This window comes from Harpegnathos saltator, unplaced genomic scaffold (assembly GCF_003227715.2).
Source record: "Harpegnathos saltator strain DR-91 unplaced genomic scaffold, Hsal_v8.6 scaffold810, whole genome shotgun sequence".
Classification (NCBI taxonomy): Eukaryota; Metazoa; Arthropoda; class Insecta; order Hymenoptera; family Formicidae; genus Harpegnathos; species Harpegnathos saltator.
This window is the reverse complement of record NW_020230661.1, coordinates 246,575-258,968: the sequence shown is the minus strand read 5'-3', so window position 1 is coordinate 258,968 and position 12,394 is coordinate 246,575. Positions and strand designations below refer to the sequence as shown.

The 12,394-nt window shown below is 41.1% G+C and overlaps 1 protein-coding gene across 7 annotated transcripts in view; it reads left to right on the top strand.

Moving 5' to 3' along the window:
• Nrx-1 (neurexin 1) overlaps positions 1–12,394 on the top strand; it is a 497,229-nt gene that overhangs the window by 414,405 nt on the left and 70,430 nt on the right. For all 7 annotated transcript variants that reach the window (XM_019845315.2, XM_019845314.2, XM_019845312.2 and 4 more), the window contains 3 exons: positions 3,458–3,751; positions 5,862–6,040; positions 7,353–7,524. In XM_019845315.2, coding sequence (XP_019700874.2) covers positions 3,458–3,751; positions 5,862–6,040; positions 7,353–7,524 — 645 coding nt within the window. The remainder of the gene's footprint in view (positions 1–3,457; positions 3,752–5,861; positions 6,041–7,352; positions 7,525–12,394) is intronic.

The window sequence follows — 12,394 nt, the reverse complement described above, 5'->3', positions numbered from 1 at the left end:
AGAGATATCGATGCTGCGCATACACAAGCCGATTGGTTGCGTTTCGGAGTTCCCGCACGTGCACACACCGGGCTGTAATGTGTGACCGACGGGCGGCCTGAAATAATTTTCGACCGGCGACGGTCCCGCAGGATTTATGGCGGCGAGATCGACCGGACGTGCGGTCGTCTCGGCCTGTCGAGCAGCCGCGATTGCGAGAGAATCGCGGATATCACGAGGCTGCAATTTTACAAAAGAGGGACAGAGAATGAGTGAGGGGCGCAGAGAAGGAAAGAGATAGATAGAAAGAGGGGGGAGATAGGGTAGAAAGAGAGAGAGAGAGAGGGAGAGAGAGAGAGAGAGAGAGAGAGAGAGAGAGAGAGAGAGAGAGAGAGAGAGAGAGAGAGAGTAGGGCAGAGTAGAGTCAAGCAGAATTTATTTCAATCTTGGAATCATAAAGCCCTTTGGGGTTACAGTTAGTTAACACGCATTGTAATGAGTGCCAAAGTCGATCGATGCTTATTAACAATAGCGCAATGCTCAACATTAGAAAAGGAAAATTAAACAAGTCTGAACATAGCAATCAAACCGGAGACTGATACAACGAAAACTACATCGCATAATATGTTTATGTTAGAATATTGTTTAAGAACATAATATAATCAAATGAGGATGTAAAGGTGGTGCACACACCGATATTTCAGCATATGCTAGCTAGCAAAAGTATATAAAAACAAACATATAAGATATATTTTTCTTGTCAAACTATTATATAATAAGAAGAATGGCACAAACGGCGACTTACCATTAGAGCATAAAGCAATATAAAAAAATGAGAAAACTTAAGGCTATAAGAAATGAGAAATTGTCCTTTGCACATAAATAACTTATAAATAACTTAGCCATTATAATTATTGTTAATAACATTTAGAGGAAATGGTTAGAGAAATCATCAAGAAAAATATATATAAATGGAAAGAACAAAAAGTAGTTGTGGACGACTATCACGTGGCTTCGTTGCAATAATGATAATTTGAAGAGCGCAAAGCGTGTCAACTATAATTGAAGGATAAAGAGTTGTAGTTAAAAGAGTAACTTACAATAAATGTTAGATAAATATTAGAGTTTTCGAGGGTTAATGATGAATGGATTGTTTATTATTTATTATTTATTATTTGAATTACTTCAATCAAAATATTTCCTACCGTTTGCTAGAGCTTTTTCACATCTTTTTTGACGATAAGTGAGTTGCACCGTAGAAGGAAGACTTATCTTTAGAAGCAAACTTTCAAAATTAGCCGAAACATCAAATATTATTTACACGCACGCAGGCCATTACGAAGCGGTTTCGAAGGCTATTCTCAGTATTTCAGTGATAGTAAGCAGTGATAGTGCACGTTTGAAAATTACAGAAGGAGACATCGGTAATTGCACCTGGTAGAGAGATCCAAAAATAGAGAAATGATCTAGGCGGTATAAACAGTCTTTTATTCTTCAAACAAACTTCAAGAAATAAAACTTCAACCAATAAAATATAGGTTTACGTATGTCAAAATAACACTGGAATTTATGGTGTAAAAAGTAAGAATAAAGATATAAGTGAATTCAAGTCTGCAAAATGGTAGAAAGTAAACTATCCTACGTAAAAAGTCTTCTGCATCCAATAGAAGCCAAGTCTCCTTCGTGCGATACGGAATTGTATGTTCACTCAATCAGGAGTTCTAATAGTACTCGAGTACTCGAAGGAAACAAGGAGTACTCGGGTTTGTATACTCGCAAAACTGTTAATGTCTAATTGCCTTAAATGTATTAGTTGCTTTTTACATAAATTTTCTTTATTTTCATAAAATTGTGGTCTTCATTTGAATCGTGAAGCCTACGAGCTGATAAATAGAGCGACAAAAAAGAGAATAATAAATAGATAGAGAGAGAGAGAAAGAGAGAAGGGAGGAGAAACGCTGTCGATTTAGCTATTCGCATGTTTCAGCATTTTATATCTACTATACGCATTATTATTCCATCACTTTTGCGTTTTTGGCAATTTTATCGCTGACGAATTGCATCGTGTTTTGCAGCGAGTGGGTGGTTAAAAGTTACTAACATCTACCATTCCTTCTGTCAATATTTGAACATGCATAAATAAACCATCATAACGAAATGCCGATGGTGTGACGAAACTTGATCGATGATAATATTTTTCCAATGAACACATCATCCGCGCCGCGAAATAGATCCAGTGGAAAATGATTATAAATTAAAATTTATTATCCACCCGACGCCTTTCTCTGCTCTCCTCTTCTCAAACCGAAAAAATGGCGTATAACGCGAGGGCCGCTCGCAGCGTTGTTTGCGTACGAGGGAAATCCCCACGACAGGGACTCGCGGGGATAAAACGTCCAAGGGATCATTTCCCATTAAAAAAAGGAAAAAAGATTCGGAAATTAGAAATTTGCGAAACACGCTGTACGAAGGGAGAAATTACGAGGCGCGAGCGCCATTCTCGTCTCGAGGCTGACAAACACCCGAGCAAAAAGTTGTCAGGGCTGCACTCATGAAGCATAGGGCCCCGATAAGGCTGAAAGTAGGATGTCTTAAAAAGGAATGCTTCATTATTATCACATCAGGCCCCGAGATGGATCTTTCAGGGATAACTTAGATTTTACGAAATATAAATAGGCTTTGATAGAGAAAACTGATGAGGACCTTAGAAGGATCTTTTAAGAAGATGTTTTAGGATATACAAAATCAAGTTTTGTTGTAGAAAATTAATAAGATCTGAAGGATATTTTAAAGATGTTTTAAACATATAAAATCAAGTTTTGTTATAGAAAATTAATAAGATCTGAAGCATGTAATAAAATTATCGTAGTTTAATATTGTTTTAGTAGATACGCTCTATCTGATTTTTTTTTAATTCTTTAATTATACCGCAATTAAAAACAAATTTTATTAGTTTTATTAATTGACATATTCATTAGTCTCTTTCAAGGATTTTTCTAGTATTGCCTTCGTTTTGGAATGCAGCGAACTTTAATAAAAACAATAGCAGGATTTTTATGTGTAAAAAATGCTATATTTTATTTTAAAGTATGCTACTTTTAAAGTAAAAAAATTCTTGTTGTATACTAACAAGGTTATAAAGAAATAAAGAAATTACAGCCTAAATTTCTTGGAATGAAAAGAAAGAATATTTTTATTCAAGCAATAATAAAAATATTTCCTTATAAGGCCCTATTAATATTGCCTTATAAGGCCCTGTTGGTATAAGGCCCTCATAATATTGTCATATAAGGACCCGTTAAATCATTCGTACACATTTCGTAGGACCCTTGTCTTTCTGTCCCTACTAAGGCCTGATTAATGTTAGAGAAAAATAATCAGGCTTTTACCAGAGCTCTATTAATTTTTCTACTCGGGTAGCAGAGAATGTATCGATGCAATCTTTCAACGAACTCTCATGCGCGTTTTGCGATTATAGGCGGAGTGGAGAAGACGCAGTACGGCCAGCTGCCAAAGCCGGTAGTGAGCCGCCACGGGTTTGAAGGCTGCCTGGCGTCGTTGGACCTGAGCGGCGAGAGCACCGACCTCAACACGGACGCTGTGGTGCCGAGCTCCCAAGTCATAAGCGGATGCGACGTCTACACGAACTTGCATCCGGGGAAGAAGTGCACTCACGACCTCTGCGCGAATCACGGCACGTGCGTGCAACAGTGGAACAGTTACACCTGCGACTGCGACATGACCAGCTTCACCGGGCCGACCTGTAACGACGGTAATGAGCGGGGCTAACGGCAGAAGAGGGGGGCGCTTGTCGATTAACTTCGTGGATATGTGCCCCGACAATCTCGTTAGTTGTGTCATTTCTCCAGACGACGACGTGTGAACGTCCCCGCGTCCTTGTTACTCCCGATCTCTTATTTCGGAAATTTTGTTCGCGCGTTTCTCGTATTAATGCAATTGTCATTTTTCGGAAGAAGACAGGAATATGCACGCGCGCGCGCGGAGAAACGACTCATTGGAGACATCAGTGTTTCGCTCGTGCAGAAATAGCGGAGACATCTCATTGCAGGATATAAGGGACACTTTTTATATTTCGTTTCTCGCGCGAGCGCTCTCGGTAATGTTAGCCTGTCATTTTTCGCCAGCTCTTTGCTCCGTGCGTATAAAGCGTGTAAAACATTATATACAGGGTGTCTAGAATCTCTTGGGAACGAAAAATTATGAAGATTAATCAGATCAAACTGAGAAGAAAAGTCAAGTACAATTTTGCAAAAATCGCAATATTTATTAATGATTTATTAATGAAAACGACCACGATTTAGAAGCTTTTTAATTGGTAACTTGAAAATTTTCTTATTTATTTGCAAAATGGTAAAACTCTTTTCTTCAGAACGATCTAATCTATTAGGTTGGTGCAAAAATAATTGCGGCTTTCATCATTTTAAGTTTGGCGCCGATTTTTCTAGAATTATCGTTATCTTTTTCAGAATTCTATCTTGTAGGAATAAACAAATTTGTTTCCGGTTGGAAGAAATGTGTACAGGCCAATAGTCTTTATTTTGATTAATAAATATAATTTTTAATTGATGCGTCTTTATACTCGATATATAAAGACCGCAATTATATTTGCACCAACCTAATACAATTATATGACGGCTTTTGTGTCTAGCGATAGATATTCAGTATATTGAACTTTGAATCCTGAATATTGAATCTGTTATTAGACACAATGGCCGTCATATAATTGTAGGTTAGATAATTCTGAACAAAATATCCTTTACCGTTTTGCAAATACGTTATACAAATTTTCAAGTTATCAAAACAAGTTATTAAAAGAGCTTTTAGATGTGATCATTTTTAATCATTAATCATTCTAGTACTAGATTTGGAATAGTATTAGACTTTTTTACTCTACTTAGTCTAAAAAATATATTGTTGCCCTAACTTTAATAGTGCCCTAACTTTTGTTAACTTATCGACTTTTGAAAATTTCAAAATTATCAAATTAACAAAAGTCAGGGCGCTATTGTAACAATATTTTCTTGAGACCAAATAAAGTAAAAAAGTCTAGTGTCACTTTTTCTTCCGACAAATAGTTAGCGAGATATCGTAAGTTAAATATTTAAAAAATTGTCAAGTTTTCCTTAAATATTTTAAAAAATATTAGGCAAATAAAACAATATTTCCGACAAACTTTGCTCAAATCAATTGGTAGAAAAAGATGATACAATAAAAAATTGGGGTTTCCATTTAAGAAAAGTAATGATCAGTGAGTATCTCGAAAGCGGCGCCATCTGTAAACAAAATTATATAATTTTGTTTTATGTCCTCCTTGAAACCATACAACTTTTGTTCGAAACATTTTTTTCTAAAATGTTTGGTTTTCGAAATAGTTTACCGGTCCAGGACTTTTTAGACACCCTGTGTATTTTTTTCTGAGTTACATCGCCGTTCGCGCAAAGTTATCGGAGTGCGCGCGCTCTATTGCGTTATTGGATTATCCTTCCTACGATGTAATAAACATTACAGGGATGTAAAACTATCTCATAGTTCGTATACAACTATCGATTTCGCTCACCGGAAGTTGAACGTTATTTATTTCTCTCCTTTTCTCTCTCGGAAAGCCAATCGCCCGATTATCGGCGAAATTCTTGAGTGAGGTAGAAAAAATGTCGGAAGCGAGATTAAAACCCGAGAGAGAGAGAGAGAAAGAGAGAGAGAGAGAGAGAGAGAGAGAGAGAGAATTAAATTAATTCAAGTTATCGATACGATCGTTATGGCTGACGAAGGCCACGCGAGCTTGGGCCATGACGAAATAGTTGCATAGGCGGCGGATGAAACTCTCATGTGATATTAATCGCAACAATGTTCTTCTTCCGCAGAGGCAATCGCCTATGAATTCGGCGCCGGAAGGGGCATTATCACGTATACCTTCCCGCCTGACCGTCGGCCGGAAATGAAGAGGGACACTGTGGCTTTGGGTTTCGTTACCGGTGCGAACGACGCCGTGCTGCTCAGGATAGAGTCCGCGTCGAGTAACGATTACCTCGAGATCGAAATCGTTAGTACACGTGACACGTGACACATACCGTCTAAATACTCTTCCCAGACAGCGTAACAGCGTCCAAGGAACATCTCTAATATGTTTGAAAGATATCCCGCTTGTTTCAGATGTCCCTTGGACGTCTCGAATATATTTTGCGGACATTTGCGCTATCCGGACTTGACTCGTCGAAAGATCGCCCGAGAAAGATCGCTCCCAAACAGCATAAATATCTGAAAGATGTCTCAGAGGCGTCTAAAAGAGATACCCTACTCGCTCTTTGAATGCCCCTTAGATATTTTATATATTTGTACCGTCCAGGCTGAAGTTAACGATAGATCACTCGAGCGTCACTCTCAAACAGCACAAACGTCTGAGGAATGTCTCAGAGATATCTGAAGGGTGTTCTACATGTTTTAGGCATCTCTCAGGTGTCTCGAAAATGTATTTTGAACATTCGCGCTATCTGTCGGTTTAAGTTAACGAAGATGAGGGAAAGAAATAAAATACAAGGTCCGCTTGTGCGCACGTTCCAGCGCCACGTGTTAACGCACACGTGTCGTGCGTCGTGCGTGTTTCGCTTTAATCCCGTGCGACGTGTCGGGCAATTAATTAAACGATAGTTGATTTATTCCTCTATCTTCGGATGGATTAATTTACGAGCTGTGATATTAGGCGACCCCGGAAACACAGTGAAAACGGTGCAGCCGCAATTTCAACGCGAAAATTTCCTGTCACTGTCGCGCGGACGATAAAATTCACGCGCGCACGTGATTAACAGTTAATTCCATTTAAATAATTAATCGCCGGCTAGTTTGTAAATTATATTACGAGTTTCGAGCAAATAATGATACAGGCGTAATAAGTAAACAATTTGCGTGCGCCGCGTAGCTTTATTAGCAAGCCAAATGATTATCGCGGTGGCGAATTATTGATACGTCAACGAGCCGCCACCTTGAATCGTTCGTCCCTGTTTGTGCGTTTTGCCGCGAGCCGTGAGCGATTGATTGAATTGACGACAGTTTTAAATATTTTCCAAACGACAGTTTCTCCCCCTCCGGGGCGAGCCTCGAGTGCGATTTTTCGAGCGCGCGATTTTTTGCCGGGTCACGTTGACTTTTCCGGTAACTTCTCGTTGGGACGCAGAGTGCGTAAATATTTCGCCCGCGCTATACAGCTGTTGTCAAAATGATTGTATTAAAATTCGCGCGGGAAATATATCGTCGCCTCGTATTTGCCCATTTATTTGGGAGAAAGAACGCGCGGAGAATATAGATACGCACGAAAATTGCGCCGCAAGAATGGAAAATAATACGCGCTGTTCCTGCAGGTGGAGGGCAACATTTTCGCGGTGTACAACATGGGCACCATAGATCACCCGATCGGCGAAGTTGGCGTCAAAGTCAACGACAATCAGTACCACGTGGTCAGATTCACCAGGACAGGGCCGAACAGCACGCTGCAGGTTGACGACTATAATCTGCAGTCTAATCATCCGACGGGTGAGTCCTACGCCTCGCAGAAATACCGCGTCACGTGCCCTCGAAGCTCGAGTGAAATTTCGTCGGAAGTGACACTCGTAGTTGGGTGACTTCTCACTCACGCGGAGTAAATTCTTCCAGTCTGACGAGCGAATCGTTTCGTTCGAAATTGAAAAACGACGCCGGCATAGCCCGCCGTCTCTCATCGGAATCAATTCACTCCGATCGACCGGAACGTTCTCACTCGTATGGATCGAGAATGCGCTCGCTGCGGCTGAATGAAACATTCACTCTCGTGATTCCGAGCGGCACTAGCTTCATTATCGTATCTCGAATAAGCTTTCTCTCGCTTTGCGAGGTGAGATCACACGGTGAAAAATTTTGAGGTCAACGCAACGTCGCCCGGCAGTCATTGAAGTTTATGTATGCGACGAGCGACAGTCGCGCCTGACTGCGCGTTCACTGATGAATATGAATAATTCTTAGAAATGCGCAAGCTTCCGACCTTCACATCCGTGGCCGAAAACAGCGAGTAAAAGAGCTCGACCGAGTTTACGAATTAGTAGATGAAAAGTCGCTCTTTGTGTGGCCGCGAAATATCGGCGATCGAGCAGATCGGCCGGATTACGTGCGAATAAACATAACGTGTCCGAAGCACAACGATGACCGAGAACAACAATCGCAATGGAACGGCAGCGAGAATCGGTAAGATCGCAAAAATCAGCATCACCGTGAGACGACGAAGGCGGCTTGAGGGCCGTCGACTAACTGAGAGGCCGAATGGTTCCCATGTGCTCTTTTATGACGAGCCTGATGCTCCGTGCCGTCGGCCATTGGCCTCCCCGACTATGGGAAACGACCTTGATGGGGCGTACACACTGGCTCCCACACCATTGTCTCGTGCTCTTCGGGAACACGAAGGCCGCTCGTTGCTGCCCGACCGTTGCGCGCGAAGGTGTCCCGCTCGTGCTGGGAATGATATATCGATGCGCCGGGAAATCGCTGTGGCCGGCCTGGGAACGCTCCCTCCGCGATCGCACCGCGCGATGCGCAATTGCCGATTCCGCAATTTATGCGATTGGGGACGCCGAGCTCCGCTCGGTCTATCATATTCGGCAGTTGAACCCCGCAATCTTGCAATCCACCTCGCGCTCTCCCGCCCTTCTCTCCCCCCCCCTCTCTCTCTCTTTCTCTCTCTCTTTCTCTCTCTCTCTCTCTCTCTCTCTCTCTCTCTCTCTCTCTCTCTCTCTCTCTCTCTCTCTCTCTCTCTCTCTCTCTCTTTCTCTCTCTCTCTCTCTCTCTCTCTCTCTCTCTCTCTCTCTCTCTCTCTCTCTCTCTCTCTATGTGTGTATGTCTTTTTAGTTTAAATATCAATAAATATTAGGAGGTTAAATTATATATAACTCTGGTCCCTAGTAATAAATAGCTTTAGTAACAAATTAATGGTTAGTACGAATGTTGAAATCCAACATCACTGAAAGATTTGACATTTCTCTATGATATATGACAGTTTGCGCGCTATTGTTATTGATAGTTTCATTGTTTATACGCGTCTAAAATGAATCGTACAAAATTGCATTTTTGACATTCATTACTTTTTTTGTTTGATTTGGAAAAATTAGCAATTGAAGCTCATGAAATATTTGTTACAACTCATGCTGATCAAGCTCCATCATATTCCAATTGTAAATTTTGGTTTCAACGATTCAAAAGTGGTGATTTCGATTTGAGTGACAAAGAACATACTGGTCGACCAAAGAAATTCGAAGATTTCTGAATCGCAAGCATTATCGAATGGAAACACCGCTCAGACGGAAAAACAATTGGCTGAACAATTCAATGTTGATAAATCAACAATTTCTAAACACCTACACGAAAAAATTCAAATTTAAATTCAAAAATTCATATTTTCCGCCATGGAACAAATTCAAAAGGAAGGCAAATGGGTTTCACATGAACTGAGTAAAAGTGCCATTGCAAGTCGCTTGAATATCGCCATGTCTGCTTGCCAGAAAGAAAAGAAGAGTTTTTTGTAGCGAATTGTAACTGGAGATGAAAAGTGGATTTATTTTGATAATCCAAAGCGAAAAAATCATGGGTTGATCCAAGACAACCATCATCGACACCAAAATGCAACATTCACAAGTCACAAAGCAATGTTCTGTATTTGATAGGATATGGAAGGTGTGGTGTACTATAAGCTTCTGAAATCGAATGAAATAGTTACGGGAGTGCGATACCAGCAACAAATTGAACAAATTGAATAATGAATTGATGCAAAAAAGGCCAGCGATAGCCCGCAATAGACGTAAAGTGATTCTTTTGCACGATAATGCTCGTCCACATGTTGCTTCAATTATTAAACAAACATTGTTAGAGCTCGAATGGAAGATCCTTCCGCACCCAACATATTTTCCAGGACCTAACATCATCTGATTATCATCTATTCCGATCGATGCAACACGTTTTGACAGATACACACTTCAATAATCACGAGGATGTGTAAAAATGGGTGTCTCATTGGATCGCTTCAAAAGACAGATCGTTTTATCGTCGCGGAATCGCTATGTTACCGGAAAGATGGAAAAAAGTCACAACGGAAAATATTTTGATTCATGTAAATTTAACCATTCTTTTAAAATACACGATTAAAAACGTTTCGTACTTTTGTTAAAACTTTTTATGTGTAAAAAGTTTTGTGCTAAAGTTTTTACACGGACATGTGTTAATTTAACATATCGTTGTTGTGTTACTTAGACTTTCTTATGTTAAATTAAGATTAACTATTTTCAAGTGTTAAAATAACACAATTTATATGTAAATGCATGGATTCTTGCTCCAACATATTTTATATGTTAAAGTCAACACCTAAAATGTGTCACTTTCTTCATTATAACAGTTATCATGTGTTACATTATATAAAGATTGGATTTCTAACATATAAATTATGTCAATCTAACATTTTCATTTCATCAAATCATAGATCATTATTTTTCCTAAATGTTGAAGTAATTCATTGTATGTCAATTTTACACAAACTGTGATTCTTGACGGCATTCAAATGTTAAATTTTTGTGTTAATTTTTTACATATTATGCGTGTTACCTTTTAACATATTTTTGCGGTATGTTAAATTAACATATAAATGAGAGTGGATGATTTGAGACACATGAAATATGTTAAATTTAACACATCATTTCTTACAATGTAAAGATAAAAAATTGACAAAATGAAACCAGAATTAATTCAATCTCCTCTATATATTACATCCCTCTCGGTGCAGATAGTCACGTATAAATTCAGCGCTTGCTACTTTCCTCAAAATACTTCACGCACGAGATGGAAGAAGAGACGTCGAAAGATGAAATTGAAAATTAATTTATCGCCAACTTAATTGCGTGATTTTTTATGTATATAGTGTTGCCTTTATCGGGAAAGGTGCTGTAGGTAATTCGCTTCGAAATATCCGAAAACGAAGTTTTCTGGACGTCTGACGAAAGTTGCTTGGAGTCGAGGAAGAGCAGGATAGGCAGAGAGTGAGAGAAAGAAAGAAAAGGCCGTTTCCCAAGAGCCGAAGGTTCCATCACCACGTGGAAGGGCGAGAGGGCCGGGTTAGGCCCCGGAAAATCTTCGGAAACCTACCTCCGTATGTTTCCTGATGCCTGGGTTTCCTCACCGGGAAATAATTAGCTCAATAATTAGCAACACATTTCCGCGCAAGAATTCATCAAGCCGTCCCGCCACCATCGTCGCTCTCCTAACGCTCTGGTATATCTTCGTAACTTTTAATTAGATATATTCATCGTGACGCACGTGCCACGTGCCACGCACAGCATCATCGTCCTCGTCGTTGTCGTCGTCGTCGTCATGTGCCCGTCGGAGCTTTTCGTTCCCTTAAGAAGATGAAATCCTGATGCTCGGCCGAGCGATCGAAGTTTCATCGATCGCTCGGTTGTGCCAAGTCCGTCTATTTGTTTCTCGAGCGGCCTTTGAAATTTCTACGCGTAACATGCCGTCCTGATAACTTGACCTTTAAAAAACGCTTTCGCTTTTCCATCAGAGCTGTGCTTACGAGGCGAAGCTGGGCACCGCGCGTTCGCGCCTCGAAAGAATCAAGCGCGAGAGAAAGAGAGAGGGAGAGAAAGATGGGAAGAGAGAGTGAGAGGGGGAGGCCAGGAACGAGGCCGACGAATTGGCCGATGAATTAATTATGAAAGGAATCGAGCGACCGCGATTCCGGTCGACAGTCGACGATAGAATTCTCGTTACACCGTCGTTTAAATCCCCTTCGTGCGGAGTCGCCCCCCCTCTCCCGGCGGCACATGCGAGCTGAATAAAAATCGTCACGAATCGACCTCGGTATTTTACACACATATACGCACGTAACTCTACGAACGTATTTCCGAAATTCCAAAGGCTAACGGATATTCGGGCCCGACGGAGGGACGCGACTCGTGGCACGAAGGGAAAGGGCCGAACGAAGGCTGAACGTGTGTGCATCGGGAACGGAGCAGCCGGGTAGGCTTATGGGGCACCATGAGAAAGCTTCTTGCAGCGGCATAGTATCCTGGCAATCATGGTTGCGCCTATGTTGTTTCTGCCCTTGGCGGAGCGCAGCGTGGACACGGAGCGAGCGGACAGAAGAAGGACGCAAGCGAAAGGGAGTGGTGCTTCGCACACGCAGGATGTCGGGGTCGGGGTCGGTGTGAAAATATCGCGCCAATCCTTGAGATTAGATACGTTGGACGTAGATTTCATCCGCGCGAGCGACGCGCGCTAAAGGGAGGATCGCGATATGGAGATTAGTCCGATTTCCCTCGATCGTATCGCTGCAGAAGAGTTGTCAATTATTGCATTTTTCCTACAAAAATCCTGCTAATTATGAACTAAT